This window comes from Martes martes (assembly GCF_963455335.1).
Source record: "Martes martes genome assembly, chromosome: 6".
NCBI classification, from domain to species: domain Eukaryota; kingdom Metazoa; phylum Chordata; class Mammalia; order Carnivora; family Mustelidae; genus Martes; species Martes martes.
This window is the reverse complement of record NC_137893.1, coordinates 40,635,856-40,655,241: the sequence shown is the minus strand read 5'-3', so window position 1 is coordinate 40,655,241 and position 19,386 is coordinate 40,635,856. Positions and strand designations below refer to the sequence as shown.

Here is a 19,386-nt window from a genome sequence, read left to right as displayed (position 1 = left end):
AACTCTCCCGTCTGTTCCTTATTTGCAGGTGTTCTGTCACGTCCTGTCAATAGGGTTATTATGAGAGACTCTTTAAGAAGCCTGTATGGCAGCATTTTTTCCCCTTTAAAATTCCTTTGTCCTCAGAAGCCTTGACAGGGTCATCAACTATACAGCACAAAGAGAAGTTAAAAAACATGTTAAAGGGTGAGTGTAAAACGTGATGCTTCCAGTATATGCTGGCGTGCTTCTGACGGATTCCATCTGTTGCTTTAGGGTGAGGATCACTGCCACAGGGAGGCACTTGTCTTCAAGGGAGAAGAGTAAACCTCAGCCATGAAGAACCAGTAATGCCTCCTCCTGGCTGAGCAGGCCAGCGGCAGGTGTATGTTGGGATCTGTAGGAGCCAGAAGTATGAGGATAGAAGGTATCATGTTCTCGAATCAAATGAAAGGAAAGACACTTACATATTGGGATGTGGGATGAGTGGCTTTCCCCATCTCTCTGAAAAGCGAAGGTGCTCAATGGGGACAATTGGAAACCCACTCCACTCGGAGCCCTATCACAAGGCGGGTGTTAAACATTGAATACAGTCTTGCCAGTGCATCCTACTTGAGGGGGGAGGGTGATGGGTCGGAGAAGAGTGAAAAATTCTAGAGCTGTTTGAAACAACAGCTTAGTTGTTCCCAAATAGATACAACAAAACCGTTGGCAGGGACTGGTGTAGGGATAACCAATCTGGGAGTCCTCACTGTACCCTGGAAGTAGATACAGATCCCTCCGAAGATGCACATTCGAAGGAAAGAGGATGGCTGCTGCCCATCTGGGGCAGGACAGTGTTTGAATGCCCCTCTTCTGCAGACGGTGATTTTATTCTGTTTCAAACTGTGATTGTTACTCCCACTACAAGTGCAAGTGGGAAGGTCAAAGTAGCGAATGACTGTCAGGTTTCTCTTGTTCCTTTCTTCCCTTCCCTTCCCTCCCTTCCCTTCCACTTCCTCCTTCCCTCCTTTCTGTCCTTCCTACTCTGCTTCCTTCCTTTCCTCCCTCCCTTTCTCTTTCTTTTTTTCTCTTTTTTTTAAGATTTTTTTCCCTCTTCTTTTCTTTTCTTTTCTTTCTTTCTTTCTTTCTTTCTTTCTTTCTTTCTTTCTTTCTTTTGACAGGAAGAGAGACACAGTGAGAGAGGGAACACAAGCAGAGGGAGTGGGAGAGGGAGAGGCAGGCTTCCCTCCGAGCAGGGAGCCCAATGTGGGGCTCAATCCGGGACCCTGGGATCATGACCTGAGCCGAAGGCAGACGCTTAACACCTGAGCCACCCAGGGGCCCCTCTTTCTTTTTTAAAGATTTATTTATTTATTTATTTGAGAGACCACGTGAGCATGCACACATGATGAGGGGAGAGGAGCAGAGGGAGAGAGAAACCTGAGCAGTCTTGGAGCTGAGCACAGAGCCCGATACTGGGCTTGACCCCACAACCCGGCTGAAATCAAGAGTTGGATGTCTAACCGACAGTGTCACCCAGATGCCCCTAAATGACCAGGTTTTCTTAGTAGAAAAATTTGGGACTAAGACCCACCTGCTTTTTCAGAATGGATTGAATAATTTCATATCTTCAGGCAAAGGACTGTATTTGACCTCTCATACCTACAATGTTAAGACTGTATTGTTTCGCTAACAGTTGCTAAACCCATTATATGCTCCCTGGAAGCCCTTCTTGGCTCAGTAGGGTGCTCAGGCAGTGGAATTCAGTACCTTTTAGTTTTCTCATCTGGCAGATGGGGGGAGGCCAGGCACTTCCTGTAGCTCAGATCTCAGCAGCTCTTCAGATATCATGAGAACGTATTATTTATGGCCTCTTCGACAGCTTAGCCAGACCATCCCAGTCCAGTGTTAACTCTTGGTCATGTAGCCTGCCTGCCCTTCAATACCTTGCTTTCCCTTTACATCAAAATCCAGGACTCAAATGATCAAATATCCTTTTCTAGTTTAAGGTATTTACTCCCTTAACCACAATTCTAAACTCCTTGCCCTACTCATCCTTGTATCTTGGTGTTGGTTTAACGCCCCTTTCTCTCTGGTTAGTTTCTTTTAGCTTTCTGTTTTACTCATTCATTCATTCCCTCTACTCCCAACATGGAGCTCAAACTCACAACCCCTATCAAGAGTCACACACTCCACTGACTGAGCCAGCCAGGCACCCCTAGCTTTCTGTTTTAAATTAGACCTATTATGTTGAGATAATTGTAGATTCACATGTTCTTGTATGAAACAATACCCTTCACCCAGCTGCCCTCAACGGTGACATTTTGCATAGCTATCGCACAACATTGAAGCCAGAAAATTACGTTTTTTTTTTTTTTTTTTTTTAAATTTTTTTTTTTTAATATTTTTATTTATTTATTTGACAGACAGAGATCACTAGTAGGCAGAGAGGCAGGCAGAGAGAGAGAGGAGGAAGCAGGCTCCCCGCCGAGCAGAGAGCCCGATGCGGGGCTCGATCCCAGGACCCTGAGATCACGACCTGAGCCGAAGGCAGAGGCCTTAACCCGCTGAGCCACCCAGGTGCCCCCAGAAAATTACGTTTAATGCCTTTTTATCTGCTCTCACAGGCACTGGGAATTTTTTTTAAACTTCAGTGTTGAGGAGTCACATTAGCATTATCACATTTATTACGTCTCTAATCAGATTTATCAGGTAGCAGGTAAGGGTCCAAGCTAGAGGAAGACACATAGCTTCTCTTGGAGAAGAGATTTCCTAAGGCCTCCAACCCTGTGATCTGTAACACAGGGATGAGAGGCAGGGAAAACCAGCTTACAATGCGTAATGATATGTCTTTATTTCATCAACAGAAATGGTGTCTAGACAAAATTCAGTTAACACTAGCAATTCAATTGAGTGAAAATTTTTTTTTTTTGCACAATAGTGTATTTACAATGAGTAAATGAAGTTTCAATTCATTAGTTCATAGCAATGTTTTGTTTTCCCCCAAATGGTAAAAATTCTTAGTTACAGAGAATAAGCATCAACAGCCATTTCATTTTTACAATTAAAAACCACAACGAAAACCACAATCACTTAGAAAAAAAAAAAAGACAAGCCTAAGAACTAGTACAATAAAATGATGCATTAAGTTACATTAATCGCATAGAATCTGTGTAAAAAGTATGTAGAAAAACACCTGATGTAACCTGTTACAGTCGTTGAGCAGTTATGAGAGGTACAGAGGGTTATACAGGTAGATATGTGTGAAACTGTCCGTATTGTTCGACCTGGGGAGGAAGAGAAGAGGGGCTGCGGCCCCTTGCATACACTGAGAAGACCCTGTTTTGAATATGGCCTCTGGAGTTTGTAAGGCATATATTAGAGGTGCACTTGCATCAGACTGGTTCTGGAACAAATTCTCCCAGGCCCTTCTGGCCTCACGAGCAAAAGGTGGTGCTTGCCTCGAACGGCTCACTGTGTCTGACCAGCACCCGGAGCTCCCAAGTGCATTTGGAATCTTCCTGGTCACTCGCTAGAAGTGGCAGGTCTTTTAGGTCCGAGCGTGAATGGGCATCCCAGCATTCACACACGCCAAATGCACCATTAGGACCCCGTGGAGGTCATCCCCTCTGCCTGCAGACGTATTTTGGTAGGAGACTTAGCATCATCGGTAGGAAAGCCCCTCTTTGTCCAAGTCCCTTCCCTCTTTCCTCACATACGTGTCCAGTCAGCCCCCCAGGAACACTTGGCACTGAATGAATGGTCTTGGTGCCCTTCTGCTTCTAAGGAGGGCCACTGTTTTAGCTGAGGTCAATAAACTGGAATGAAGTGAAAGTCAGAGTTGTTTATCCATCGCTTGATAGCGAGATGCATGCACCACGTCACAACATGAAATCAAAGCGACAAAGTGGGCCTCTGCGACCAACAGAACGGCAGCCTCAGGTTCATAATACAATTAAAATGCACTGATACTCATTTGACATAAATATTATCTCCCAGGGTGGAGTGTAGGAAAATACTATACACTTCCTTTTCTTTGCAAGAAATGTTTTTGCACCGTCGGTTGAATAATTTATCTTCAATCTGCCACAATAGGTCCTTTCTATGTACAAATACTATTTGCACACACTCTCTGTGTACAAATATCGTCTGTTCTGCAGCATCAGTCTTTGATGCCTGGGTCAGGAGATGGCTCAGGCAGTACTGAGAACATACAGACTGTCTCCACGCACACGGACGTCCTGCACGCACACCGACTCCACGCAGGGCACTACGCTGTGGACTGACTCGCCAGTAACTGCGCCTACAACAAGATCCTCAATCTGGGGAAGAAATACTAACTTATCTGAGTGAACAGTTTTATTCTTAAAGAAAAAAAAAAAAAGATTCTGCCCCTCAGTCTATAGTATTTTGAAGACAAAACTTGATGCCTGCTCCCTTCTTGGTCTGCAACTCCTCCCGAACTAGAAGCCATAAGGGAGCAGGTTAAAGTCATTATTAATTAAGCAGCTGCTAGTTTCAATGGGGTAGAATGTGGAGATCCAGCCAGGTAGGTCTTTTGTAGCCAAGTAGCTTTGCAGGCTCCACCCGCTTTGAGAGGGTTGTGCTCCGCAGGATGTGGAGCAGCATGTAGGGACAGGACTCTGGGATTTCTTAAAAGGCTTATAGTTTATACACCTTTGTTTCTTCTTCTTTAAAGGCAATCATAAAGTATTCAGAAAGAAAGTGTAGGTTTAGGCCTTTTTTTTTTAAATGAAGATTTTAAGTCATCTCTATGTGGGGCTCAAACTTACAACCCTGAGATCAAGTCAGGTGCTTTACTGGCTGAGCCAGCCAGGCACCCCTAGATCTCTTGGTAATACCTTCGAACTTCACATCGTGGCCACCTATTTCTAGCAGTTTGCTGGTGCAAGTCCTAGAGCTGGTCCCTGGCCTCCTTTTTAAGGAGAAGTGGCAGTTGGCATTCTAATCGCTAGCCTTTTTTTTTTTTTTTTTTTTTACTTCCTTGGGAAAGCAATACAAGGATTAAATCCAAAGTCATAGTGCATCTTAAAAGCAGCATACTTTTAGAAAGACAGTTAATAAATTACTTGTACAATATACAAAATAATGTTTTATACTGCAGCATCACCTCTGACGCCTGAGTCATTGTGAGGGAACCCGGAATTGAAATAGCAGGATGGCCTAGTCAGTTTGCCAGCTCTGTTTTGTTTTTGCAACAGTTTTGTTCCAGAATCAGTACGTAATGAAGTCTGATTTTATTCAAGGCACCCCCAGATAACGCAGAGAAACAAACACATACAGCAAAGCACTCACCTGCCCAAAGCCTGACCAACCTGAATGAAGCGAGGTCGTCTGGACACACAAGTAGGACACAGGCAGATCCAAGGGGAGGACTAGATCCAGGCACACGGTAACAAGCCATGGGGCCTCCGCCGTGGTCCCTGCCCCAACAGCTCATGCCCACCTATTTGGACACCCAACTAGGCAGGGATCTTCCTAAGCAGTCCATGGTGGGAGGGTCCTTTATTTTTATAAGGAGAGACCCTTCAGAGCACAACTACATGTCACCGTGCTGTGCAAACACTATTCCCTGTTCTTAACTCGCTTTTCCTTTTCATAAAAGACAGAGGCTGCACCAAGGGATCCCACGTTAAGGAGACAGGCTGGTTTTTTTAAAACTCCACTTGAGGCAGTTTGGATTCTGGTCCCCAGCTAGTCCTCCCTTTGAATCAACCCGCAAACAATTCTTAGGAACACGTGGTTCAGGGTAGCAGGAGACAAGACAGGTCACACAGACAATTGCACAAAGCCAGTCACTGTTTATGGTACATAGTGAACAAAATCATAAGTCATTAAAAAAAAATCTCTAAGAAATGGAAAGAGTTTTTCAAGCAGTGTTTTTAACCAGTTCCCACAGCAGGGGTTTGGTTGCCGAAGAGAGAGAAAAGCAGCTGGGCGGGGGAGGGGAGGGAGGTGGTGGCCGGAGAATGTGGGCAGAGAGGGTGGAGGGAAATCAGGAGACCCCCTCCCCCACCCGGACTTGGCCGCAGCGCGTGCATGCAGCCCAAACAACAGACTGGGGGGGAGGGGAGACCGACGGAATGTGGTCAAGATGACCAGTTTGCACACAAGCTGTCACCAGGGTAGATCACACCAACAGGCTGGTTTGGACCTGGTGATGAGACGAGCAGGAAACATTCTTTTTTTCCAAAAGAAGAGGAGGTCACTTAAAAAAGGCAACAAGAGAATTAAAAAACAAAATACTGTTGGCTGACTCCACCACCATAACACAGACCTGTGGTGCCTCACGTGATTCACGTTGAATTTAAATTCCAGCTGTCACCAGTTTTCCACAAAGGCAAACTCCACTGTGAAGCACAGAACCGTTCCACTAGGCCAAGAAATTCCAACAACCGCAAAAAAAAAAAGGCAGCTCCAGTTCGGAGCCGCTTCAGAATGCGTCTCAGACTAGCACACGCACATACACACGCACATGAGGAGAAACAGAAACCCAGAGGCAGGTTTTAAAAGCGGAACTATTTGAAAAGAAAAGCCTTTTTTTTTTTTTTTTATCCTACCGCATGAACCAACAAATTTCTGGCATTCATACATATTTAAACATTTAGCGCTAATATTTGTACAGAAAAAAGTTAATAATACTAAAACATATGTTACTATGATTTCACTTTTCGCCTACATCATATACTAATTTCCCCTTTTACATGCAGCTTTAATATTGTCCAAACAATGGCACAAATAAAGAAACAAAGTCAACCATCTACTCCCCACTGCCCACCACCCCATCCCCACATCAAACCTTTCGGGACTCTTCCCTCAGCCAGGCTGGAGGGCCCACCGCAGGGAGGGAAGGAGGGACTCCTCCTCCTCTTAGGCTGGGGGCAGGGTCTGGGCACATCTTCCTGTAAACGTGGCTGGGGGCCAGCACGCCCCCAAAGCCAAGGAAAGCTGCTCTCTATGGGTTGCAAGCCAACCAGTTTTGCAGCAAGAGAAGAAAATTATCAGGTGAGGGTAGGTGTGTGTGTGTGGCGGGGGAAGGGGCAGGGCAGGGAGGGCTCCTTGGCCATATCGTGTCCAAAGCCTCAGAATGAAATCTGCCTTCAGACAAGAGACGAGCAGAAAAACCTCAGAATTCAACTCAAAGCATGTGGAGAAGGCAGGGAGAAAGAAACGCTTTCGCTTGCGTCAGGGATAGAGCCCAGGCTCACATATGCCCCCACTCTCTCCTACTCTGGGTGAGCTGCATTAACCCAGGACGCCGCTTACATGCAGAACACCAGCTGCTGTGATTCAAACCCACTCAAGGGAGAGGTCCTGGGAACCCAGCTGGGCAAGGGGCCTGGGCAGGGGAAGGGGGGCAGGACGGGAGTGGGGTGGCTGATCAGCCAAATCCTTCCAAGAAGTTCCTCCTGCGCTGCCCTTCCAAGAGCAGGCAGAGGACCAAGGATGGGTTGAAATGAATGGGACTCGCCCCCTGGGTGAGAAAATAGTTCTAAGTTGATTTTTAGGAGCCAATGCCTGCTGAGTTCTGGTACAAAATCATGGGTTCCTGCTGTTTGGATGCACTTTCGAGTGGACGTCCAAACTCTCTCCCCACTTAGGAGTCTGAACATTCAGCATCAACTCTGAACTCTCTGCATCTAAACTTTGCTTCCGGGAAAGGTGGGGAGGAGGTGAAATATAAAAATATTCAAGCAGATTATTGTCTACACATCCTAGGATGAATTCATTATTTGGCAAGATTATTTTTCCTACATAATTATCACCTGAGTGCTTTTTAATTAGCTAAAATGTCTTACTTTTCAACTAAAAGCAAAGAATATACAGTATACTTGAGTTATACTGAAGTAATAACAACTTCATTTAAGAAAATAGGTTTGACCCAAAACTCAGTGCAAGTGGCGAAGTTGACCATGACTGTACAGTATCTGCAAGAAAAAAAAACAACAACAAAACAAACCACAACACTCAGATGACACCAGCCGACGGTGCCCAAAGCAAACCAAACAACAACAGAAAAAGGGTCAGAAATAAAACCTTAAAAAAAAAAAAAGCTTCCAACATTGAATTCTGTTCCATAAATAAGTACAAATTGAAATTGAACTGTGAAGCAAGAAAAATAACCATGTTAACAGTTACCAAACTAGTTCTAGCATTGGAGACAAAAGAAGAGGAATGTTGGAACCTGTTGATAAATGAGAAATGAAGTTTCCAGTTTTAGGATGAGAAAATTGAGGCATGCAGGACTTTTGCATATGGATATATATATATATTTTATATATATATTATATATAATATGTACAGTCTAGCTATAAAACTTTGATGTGTATAGAAGCTGTCTTCAATGAAAAAAATTGAACATTCAGAAGAAATTCCTGAGATAGGGTTTGTGACATGGGCCACTGAGAAAAAAAATCCGTGGTTGGGTCCTAGAGGTGTTATAGTCTATCCCTGTTGAGACTGAAATTAACCCACAGACAGGCAGTGTCACCACCGCTGTCTTTCCTTGCCTGGGCAAGGGGTAGCACCATTGTGAAGGGAACTGTGTATCACTCCCGCGTGAAGAGAGGAGGGAATACTTAGAAACAGTATTGCTGCTAAGAACGCTGTAGTGTGCACCAAATTCCTTCTTGGTTCTTCCAGACAACAGATGAAGAGCACCGCAGGCTGACCGTAGAACACCCAGGTGGGCGAGGTGGGAAAGCTGGGAGGTGGGCCGGGTCACTAGGTGTACTCTTTCCTGGGCTGCTCGTCGGTCGTACACTTATCAGTCATCTCTTGGCAGAAGTCCACGGTCACCGTCTGGTTCCTGGATTCCAGAGCAGGCGCCCTCTCTGAGAAGGTTCCCGGCTCAGCGGTGCCCTCCGGCCTCCTGGAAGCACAGTTCTCCGAGGCGCCGCCGGGGGCCCAGGGAGGCCCGGGCGGAGCGGCGGCGGGCTCCAAGCAGCAGGGCGCGCCTTCCCCCGAGGCACACTGCGAGGCGGCCAGGTTCTGCTCGACGCCCAGGGGTGCGGGGTTAATACTGGAGGCTGTAGGGAGGCCCATGGGTCTGAGGACGGGGCAGTACCGGTGCAGGGCCTGGATCTGCTCAGGGCTCTGGATGTCGCGGCAGACTTCCTGGGAAAGGCAGGAGAAGTTGTCCAGCAGCTCCCCCATGCAGGCTTTCAGTTGGTTCCTCTCTGACAACAGCTTCTCTTTCTCACACACCTGGACAACAGAGGAAGAAGAAAAAAACAAACAAAAAAAAGGCCCCATGAAAGCTGAACAGGAAGACAGAAGCCCTGGTTTCTGGGGGATTTCCAGCTTCCATTCCTGCATTTGGTATGACAGGGTCACTCGTGAATGACGGATGAGGCTGGGATCTAGGAACCCACAAGACGTGTATTCAAGGAGCCTGGACACGAGTTTCCTATCCGAGTAGCCTATCCAGGTGTGCCATGCACCTGACGCCTCCCCTGGGGCAGCTCTCCATCCCTCTCTGGGGTCTGGCCATCGACCAGCAATATTCCCACCAACCAGAGGACTGCAGGGCCTCCAGCCTCTGGTTTCCTGGAATTGAGGGTTTGTAGAGCATCAGTTAGAAAACTCTCAGTCCCAAACTTTGTCGTTGAAAAATCTCCACCAGTGTATTAGGTTGCCATTTTTGAAAGTCAAATTGGCCGATTCCAACTTTATGACATTTTGGAAAAAGGCAATGGAGTGGGTGCTGGGGGAAGAACGGTAGTTGCCAGGGATGGGGGGGAGAGAGGGATGGACAGGTGGAGGACAGAGCATGTTTAGGGGAGTGAAATTACTCATTGTACAGTCGCTGTGAAGGGAAATTGGAGACAAAATCCGCACACCATACCACACCAAGAGTGAGCCCTGACACAAATTATGGACTCTGGTGATTACCCTGTGCGGATTCAGGTTCCCCCCAGTCAGGTGAGAGGTGTCGATAACGGGGAGGAGGTGAGTGTGTAGGGGCAGGGGGCAGGGACATTCAATTTTGCTGTGAACCAAAAACTTCTCTAAAAAGAAAAGTCTATTGAAAGCAAATCACAACAAAGAGCGGCTGTGGGCAATTTCCCATGGTTCACTCAAACCTCAGCAGGCTTTCCGGCCTCCACGGCGGACAGACGGAACACAGAGGGTCCTCTCGGGGACAGGCGGGACTGGGCAGTGCGTCTGGGGCTCGGGCTCTCCCTGCACACGGGAGGGGCCGACAGAGGCGCGGAGATGAGCCCGAGCCCACTAGCCCGGGGTTCTGAGATGTCCTCCAAGAAAATCGCACATAAGCTCTTATGTTCCTAAAATCCACCATCTCGTCAGAGAGACGAGTTTCGCTGCTGGAGGGGAGGCCGGTGAAGGTGTCACCCCAACTCTGTCCGCGGGGAGCGAAGATGTGGAGGCGCAGGAGGCAACCGGACATCACCACCAGAGGGGAGGGGAGAACGGAGCTGAGCGGGGTTGGGGGGGGAGAGGGAGCGAAAGGAGGAGAGAGAAGCAGACACAGGAGGTGGGGGCTCCGACACGGTTGCTGCACGTGCTGCTCACGAACGCAATCTGGCAGGCAGCGTGGGCATGTGTGTCGGAGACAGAGATTTACACGGGGAAAGGGCACCTGCTAAAATATTTATAAATTTATCAAGAAAACATGTTTTAAAAATGAAAAATAAACAGATGTACGAGTGCAAGTTGAGAGAAATACATTATGCAAGTTTGCAAAAGCTGAGTGGCGTGCCGCAGGCAGTGTGGGCGTGGGGAGCGACTGCGCATGCGCTGGGGATTCGCGGGGCCGACCGGACCGGTCTGTCCCCGCCTGCCAGTGCCAGCCGGGCACCCGGACCAGGTGAGCGGGCACCGCACCGCGGCCAGAGGGCGGTGGATAAGGAACGAAGCGCAGCCGGGAAGTCTCCTCGTGAAAAAAACTCTTAATGTTTGTGGCCGTGCAACCTGGGGGACTGCAGCTGGGAGGCCACACCACCCAGGCCCAGGAGGGTCATCTCTGTCCCCATTCTGCCACTGACCCCCTACTGAGGTCCCAAGGGTCCCGGGCCACTTTTAGGGAGAGGAGAATGAACTGCCGTGGGGTCGGTGTTTTGGCTCTCCACAGGAAAGGTAGTTATAAACCCAGGCCCTGGTTACAGGAGTGAAGCTCTAAGTAAAGAGAGTTGGACACTGATGAGCACACGAGTCTGTCAGTCAGTTGGGGCAACGCAGACTATTATTGAAGGGGTTCCCAAAACCGGGGGGGTGGAGATGTAGGACATGCCCTCTCCGTTTTTCAGCTGAACAGTATCAGCAAAGTGCTTTAGGTATTTGCCTGGTGTGTGCTTTGGGCTTTATTATTTGTTTATTGTCATTACACTTCACTATCCCTATTGCAAAGTTTTACTGAAAGAATTCTAATTATAAAATCAGGCATTCCTTAAACATGGGTGATGAGAATCGTTCTCCTTCCTGGAGAGGGGCACAGGGTCGAATGACCCCGGACGTGTTTTCAAGGCCCCGGTGCTTGTACTCCGCAGGCTCAGCCTTGCTGGGTCCCCACAGAAGCCCAGCACGCTTTAGAAGACCCACATTCACCAGCCACGATGTCTTGCTTCCTTATGTCGCTTACATACAAACTGTTGTTGCTGTTAAAGCAACATTAAAGAAAAATTTGAACGACAGAAGGGATTTGTAATCCCCCAACCCAGTCACAATTTCAAATACATTTCAAGGCAAGAGACATTTCCGGACAGGCCCCCCCGGGGCTGCGCTGGTGAGACTGAGAGATGATCTGGTCACTGTCTTTGTTGTGAGGAATCTACCATTTGGGCCAAGGGCTTGGGGAGACAGACACACACTTAGATGAGGCGAGTCTGCTATGATAACCATGAAGCTAGAGGTCAGATCGGGGCTCCCAGGGTAGGTGACTCAGGAAAGGGGTTTCCTCAAGAGGGGACAGTAACTTGATTCTTAAAGGATGAAGGATGAAGTCAGAGAAGAAAATGGTTGAAGACGGTCCAAAGTAGAGGCGAGACAGCAGAGGCACAGACAGAAGCAGAAACTGGGTGGCAGGAAACGCAAAGTGCTGGACATTGGGGTCAAGTTGGAGGACAGGAGTGGAAGGTGATGTGGAGGTAATTACTGACTAACTTGCACGAGCAAGCACGGATGTCTTGCTGGGAAGCTTGGGCTTTATTTTGCGGGCAAGGGGAGCCACTGTGAGGAGCAGGTTTCCCCTGCTTGATGGGAATTAATTAAAAAGAAAAAAGACCCTGAGGTCCAAGACTACCTTGAAAACAGGTAACATTTACTCATACTTATCTTTTCTTTTTTAAAGATTTATTTATTTGACAGACAGAGATCACAAGTAGGCAGAGAGGCAGGCAGGCGGGTGGGGAAAGTAGGATCCCCGCTGAGCAGAGAGCCCGATGCAGGGTTCGATCCCAGGACCCTGACCCTGATCATGACCTGAGCCGAAGGCAGAAGCTTCAACCCAATGAGCCACCCAGGCTCCCCTACCTACTCATATTTTTCAAATGCTTTATCTTGCTTTTAGGGTCTCATCAGGATGGTGGCCTACCATGACGCAAAGCATCACCATGTATAGTCCGAGGACCTGAGCTTAGATCATAAGCATGTCACTTGCCCTCCTCTTCTTCAGCCTGACAATGGACCCAGCACCTAAGATGTTTCCAGTATTTGGCTAGCAGAAAGGTCAAGCTGCCTGAGACTGCACTGGTTGCCTTCAAAGCTAAGTCAGGAGCCCGAGGGGCCCTGGGATTTACTTCCTGTAGCTTAAGCTTGCTCACCAAGGGGAAGGGGGAACTGAGGTCCCAGTGAGGGAAGCCTGGGAGATGGGGGCTTGTTCCCTGAGACAAAATACTCTCAGGCCCAGGGAAGAGTTGCGAGCCACTTGGAGGCAGAATTGCGATCAAGGACCCTGGGGCTGCGAGGGACTTCAGGTGTCCTATCTGGATTCTACGTTCTCCTGTGGGAGGCAGGAGAAAGCGGTGGTGAACATACAAGATCTGGGTTTGCATTCAAGCTCTGCCATGTAGTGGGGAGCTGGCAAATCTCTCTGTACTCGTTTCCTCCTCTGTAAATGGAAGGAAAACAGAACCTAAGTTACGGGGTGAATGTGGGGATTAAAAGCGATCGTTTATAAAGATATCTGAGAATAACACCCAGTCCACACATGTATGCAATAAATGTTAGCTACTAGTGTAACTCCCTCTATACGCAGGGAGGCTGAAGGGTACATATACAATGCTGGCACACACAACTACAGATAGAAGGCCCGCTCTTTTGCGGAGAAACTTGTCTCAAAATAAACTCAACACTCCCCGAATGGTGGCCCTTCTCTGCACGTCTCTCGCCTTTACCACCGCAGTCTTGCACGAGTCCTGCTCCCTCCAGGTTGCGGATAGCAGCGAACGGGTCAACTCACCAATTTGCGGATTTCACATTCTAAATTCTGAATACAGTCCAGTTTCCTCTTGCGGCAGCGCTGGGCCGCGATGCGGTTCTTGCTGCGCCGCCGGACGTCGTGAATGAACTCTAACTGTTCTGAGGTTAGCTTGTGCATCTTAATCATCATCTGGAAATCGTTTCTCGGAAGATCTGTGATTTGATCTACAGGAAACGGAAGTTTGACCTGAAACCAAGAACAGCAGAATACGATTATGGTGGTTGGATTTTAGTTTGAATTCCAGTGGGCAGAACATCAAAAAAAAAAAAAAAAAAAAAAAAAAGTAAAACCTCCTTTTTAAGATGACCAGGTAGGATGGAAGCTACTGAAAGCAAGTGGTGATTAATCCTTTCTTGTCTTAGATACAAATCAGATGTCATATTTAGAGAGTCAAACAGAACGTGAACACACAAATTATAATGTGGTTATCACTCCTGGGATTTCTGGAGCAAACAGCATGGGAGATAGTGGAAAATGTGGACTTGTTCACTGTTACAGCAATTTTGTAAGAAAGGCTATATAGTTAGTTGAAACCCACTCCCGTAGATCCTCAACTTAGCAAGACAACAATTTACAGACAGACATCATCTCAGGAATTGTCTGAAACACTTGAATGAGGAGAGCACCACACACCTCGAAGAGGCTGGAAAGACGAAAAAACCAGCGTGATTTTCAGTGACACGGCATAACGAGATGCAACAACAGAACTCGGAAGTCTACACCAGGATGGACTAGGAGTTGGATGTGGGCTTTAGTCCTTTCACCAGATCTCAGGCTAGTTACCTTACTTCTCTGGGCCTCAGTCTCCTCATCTGCAGAATGGGACAGACTTTTGCATAGGACTATACAAAATTGGACACTTGGGCAGACTGTATTTTCCAAAACTACAATGGCCATCTCATCTCACATTTTCTTTTCCAACGTGATATTGACATTTCCTTGTCTGGAGGCAGGATGCACATTCCTGCCCCTGGATCACCACCATGCAGTAGAAGTCACGGCATGTGGCTTGAGGCTGGGTCATAAAAGGGGCTGCAGCTTCCTCTTCTTCCTCGGCTTCTCAGGCTGCTCTCTCTGGAGGAAAGCAGCTGCCAGCCTACAGGACTCCCAGGCAGCCCCAGGCCCGTGTGGAGAACGACTGAGACCTGAGACCAACAACCAGCGTTAGCTGGCCAGTCAGTACGAGAACCACCCTGACGTGGACTCTGCAGGCCCCGTCAAACCTCCAGGGATGCAAGGCCCAGCCCCTGACTTCAGCCTCACGAGGTATCCCAAGCCAGCTGTGCTCAGATGGGCCAGTCCTGAGTTCCTGCCCCACAGAAAGGTCTTAACTGATTTAAGCCGCGGAGTCTGGGGGTCATTTGTTATGCTGTGGTGATAACTGATGCAGATACTGTCAGCAGCAAGATTCCAACTTCCAGACTCTTGACAAAGACGAATAAGCATTATCCAGGGAGAGGAAATGCGTCTCTGGAGGGATGGATCTGTGTCCTCCTTATATTCTGTCAAGTGCACAGTCCTGGATCTTCAGCACTGCCCTCTCCAAGACTCTTGTTGGTGATGCAGGGACTTCGGGGTTCGGTTCTGGTCCTGTTTCAGAAAAGGAAGTTTGCGCGTTGCCTGGCTAACAAAGTGTCCACGTCTGGGACTCAGATGGACTTAGAGCTTGCTTACATCAGCGTCTGCTTTCGGTGGACCAGCAGATGGCGCTATAAACCCACACTTCCTTCAAGTGCGGGCCCAGCGCTGTCCAATGCAAACAAGAGCTGTGATTTCCCATTTCTAGCAGCCACATTAAAGGGAGCGAAAGGAAACAACTGAAATTCATTTTAATAGTATATTTACTTGAGTCCAATAGGTCCACAATATTTCAACATGTAATTAATATAAACATTATTGAGATGGTTTACTTTTTTGGCACTACATTCTCAAAACTGGAAGCGTTTTTTGCACTTAGCACCATTCAGAACGAGGCACATTTCTCAGGCTCGATAGCCGCGTGTGGCTGCTACACTGGACAGCACAGCGCTAGGAGACGGAACAAATGGGACACAGTGAACCGGAAACCAGAAAAACAGGAGGGTCCGGGTTTAACTGATCAAAATATTTTCGGGTGCAGAAACCAAGCCCTCGTTAATATTCAGCAGCTGCTGTGTTATGTCTGTGTTGCTCAAGGGAGTCAGATGAAGATACTCTATTCTGAGCTCAGGCTTTTGCTTTGATTGCATCAGATGCAGGAAGCCGGGTCTAGATCCCAGCATTTATGGCTAGTTGATCCCCAGGCACAAAGGCAGTCACACTGCACGATCATTTGACTTTTCTGTGGCTGGATGCAACTGCTTTGTCAGGTTCCTTCATAGCTCTGAGCCTGCTGGACGTGACATTTGCTGAGGGCTCCCAGTGGCTGCTCTGATTCAACTTTTAACTTCCGCCTGGTGAATTGTGTCCCATGACACCTGTACAATTTTGGCCCAAGAAAGCAAACTCGCCACAGCACACATTCCTCCACACTCAGCTCAGCCCTGCTCTCACTGCTGAAGGCAGGCAGCCAGGGAAAGCCAGCAGGCTTTGTCCATGGGCTGTGTTTGCACAGGGCTTATCATGATCCGAAGAATGTTTGATTTCCCTTTCTACCCTTTGGATAACAAACAGACACTCCAATCCTGGACAGTGCCTGACTCACATGGAGATCAGCCTGGCGGGGACACGGACGTTTCCACACCAGGCAGAAGCCTTGTTTGCCCACAGAGGTTGCAGCACCATGGGGCCTCGGGCAGGCTCTCCTTCCGCCGACCACAAAGCAAGGCTGCTTCTGCTCTAAATCCTGTTTACTTCTCTTCCCAAAGAATATGTACCTACGGTTTGGGCCACAAGGAAAGTCAAAAGGCCTTCTAGAACGAGAGCTTCTGTACTTAAAATCATCCAGACAGCGAATATGAAACACCAGGGAAACAGAACAGAGGTTGACAGGAAAAGGAAAAATCAACAAAGCTCGTTTCAAAGTCCTTGAAGCAGAGGCCGTATACAGTTTCGGTAGAGCTGTTGCAACTCCAGCTGCTTTTTAAAGAGGTCAAAGGAAAAGAAAATAGTCAGCTATAGACCTTCTTCCATGGGAAAGAGACTGCACGGCTGACCACTCTTTTTCTTTCTAATAGGCTCTGTTCACAAGGGAGAGCTTACACTGACTACCAAGAGGAAGTCCCGAAGGGTTCTTGGGATGGAACAATGGTGAACTTGGCCATGGCTCTTTCTCATTTGCAGAGTAGTAAGTTCCAAGCCAGTGGACATCCTCCCTGGAGATAAAGGAGCAGCCACAGACCCCCCTTATGGAGCAGGGAGAATAGTCCATTCTCAAACTTGCAGGTCCCCAAGCCTCCTCAAATGGGACTCAAAAGTCAGCGAATACACCTCAGCCTTTGAAGGTTCAAACGCTTCAAGAGGGTGGAGGCTCTTCTTCTTCTGGAGAATTCTTCTAACCCAAATAGGCCCTATAGGGCTTACCATCTTATTGACTGCCCCTCCACACACTTCTTCTTCCAAGGTTTTACTTCTCAGCAGTGGTTTCATTGTCACTCACTGGACTCTCAGAAACAGTGTGAAACACCCAGCCTAGCAAGCTGAAACATCCTGCCGGCTCCCACCACCACCTGTCTGAATGCCGGCCTGCACCTGCTGTCGGCTATCAGACCCACAGGAGGCGAAGCGCATCAGGCATCTGAGGCTAAGCACGCCGCACAGCAGGGGAAGGGCCCGTGCCGTTGAGGGTACTGATTTCTCATGGGTGCTGCTCATCGGTACCCCCTACCTCCACGTCGGTTTCCAGTTGGGACTCTGAAAGTCAGGCGCAGCCACTGAGTCAGCAAGGGAAGGGCGCCGATAGGGCCCTGTGCATGGTTGGCTACTGTTGATTTGCTAGTCGCTCTCCTCGGCCCTCTGGAGCAGGACTGGAAGAACAGGACAGAGGACTTTCCTGCCCAGTCCCAGGACCAGACTGCTAAATGGGGCCCAGAGCGGGGTTAGACCTTCTGGGGGCTCCAGCGTAGGAGCACCTGGTGACATGGGGGGCTGCGGCAGGGTGCTGAGGGACCTCTGGCACCAGGGGCCAGCAAAAGGTGGGAGAAAGTGGTAACATCTAGATGGTAAGTGAAACCGAAATACTCCTCCTCCAGGGCCTGGGCAGGGGTGCCGAGGGAACCTGGGGGGGCCAGCGCCTCCTCTCGTCCCACAGAGATCCATTGTTCCACTTCTCTCCTTACCAACAACCACCCTGCTCTGCAGCCAGAATGACCCTTTGCTCCCAGTTTAACAAAAATACCATTAAAAATGACATAAGAAATATAACTTCTTGCAGAAAATTCAAATAGGAGACGAAAGAGGATAAAAAATTCCCACCCCCTTCCCCCTCAGACAATGGCGGTCTTGCTCCCGGGGACTCCCTCGAGACTCTGTTTCCTCTGCAGCTTTTGTACAGGGTCGTAAGCAGACCACACATCACCATGCCTTTTACCGCATTTCACTTGCCTGGAGCTGCCGGTTTGCTGAACGGGAGCTACTGGAGAAGGACAGAGATGCAAAGGTTGCCGGAAAAGCTGAAAACAAGCATTTCCTCTAGAAATCCCAGCCGAAGCCAGTTTGCGAATCTTCTTTCCTACCTCCTTTCTTGGTTTCATTACCAGATGTTGAATAGAAGCCGTGGGAGTCGGATCATGCTAACAGTACCCTGAGGCCCAATGCCCCTAACACCTGTGTTCTTACGAGACCCTGGGATCTCTGTCCCTCCTCACAGGAGGAAGCAAGACCCCACCGGGCTGCTGATTCAGTGCTGTGGGCAGGCGGACAGCCAGGTCCGTGCTAGACGGACGCCCGAGACAGAATCACCCATCTCCACTAAGAAACGTTTCCTGCAAAATTGTCCTTCTACCCTCTATTCTCACGGTCCACTTTACAGCGCAGGACACCTGGGATTTAGTCGTACTGCTATTAATTAGCTGTGTGACCTCAGGCCAGTCTTTCATTCTCTCTGTCCCGAAGTTCTTTGAGGATCCGTGAGAGAGGAAGATAATAGATGCCCTACTTAGCTTACAGGATGGCTCCGAAGAGTAAAATTGGATAACAGATGGAGAAAGTGCTTTGAAAGGTCTGAATTGCCTGGTAGATATGAGGTATTATTAATTCTGTTGATTAGCCCTATCTTTCTTTGTCACGTGGTTTCTTCTTCCAGACAGACAGTACGCATTGGAATTCCAGATGCTGGGAACATCTTTCTAGACCACACAAGAGCATCGTTTTAATTAGAAATGCGGCCGACTTCTACGCTGCCTCGCTAAGTTTTCTTTTTATTAAGCAAACCAATCAGAGACATTTTAAGAAAGATGCCTGATTCAATGAGCCACAAAAAATGACTATAAAATTTTTACATACAACATATGTCTGGAAGATGGTATGTGGGTGGAAGAGTGAGAGTCAGACACGGCCCTTCCATTTTATTACATGTCAGACATTATTTCTCCCAGCTTCCACACACACGCATCAACACAAACGTACACACATCCTCACTCGTGAACGCTTTACCCCTCAACACAAACGTACACACATCCTCACTCGTGAACGCTTTATCCCTCCTGACATGAAATGTGTTAACAGAGCAGGTCCAACTCATCGATCCTTTTGGCCATGCAAATTGTCTTTCTAGTGCTTCCTTACCAAAACCTACAATTAATTAGAAATGCTTGTGGTATAAAACCATCCCACAAAGAAGGTCACTCCTTGGGAGATACTTGCGGCTTGTCTATAATTTTCACATTGTAAAAATGAACCTGTACACCAAAATGAGGTACCATTTCACATGCACTAGGACAGCGAAAATAAAAAGCTGGACAGTAACAAGTGCTGGCGAGGACAAGGAGAAACGGGAGTCCATGGGGGGCGCCTGGGTGTCTCAGTCTGTTAATCGGCTGCATTTG

General features: G+C 48.0%; 1 protein-coding gene across 1 annotated transcript in view; it reads right to left on the bottom strand.

The window, feature by feature from the left end:
• Nucleotides 1-8,706: 8,706 nt before the first annotated feature.
• BACH2 (BTB domain and CNC homolog 2) overlaps nucleotides 8,707-19,386 on the bottom strand; it is a gene marked incomplete at its 3' end in the record, with an annotated part of 74,045 nt that continues 63,365 nt past the window's right edge. Inside the window, exons 3-4 of the mRNA XM_080805468.1 lie at nucleotides 13,403-13,609; nucleotides 8,707-9,189 (exon numbers count right to left, since the gene is read on the bottom strand). Of these exons, the coding sequence (XP_080661594.1) occupies nucleotides 8,707-9,189; nucleotides 13,403-13,609 (690 nt within the window). The remainder of the gene's footprint in view (nucleotides 9,190-13,402; nucleotides 13,610-19,386) is intronic.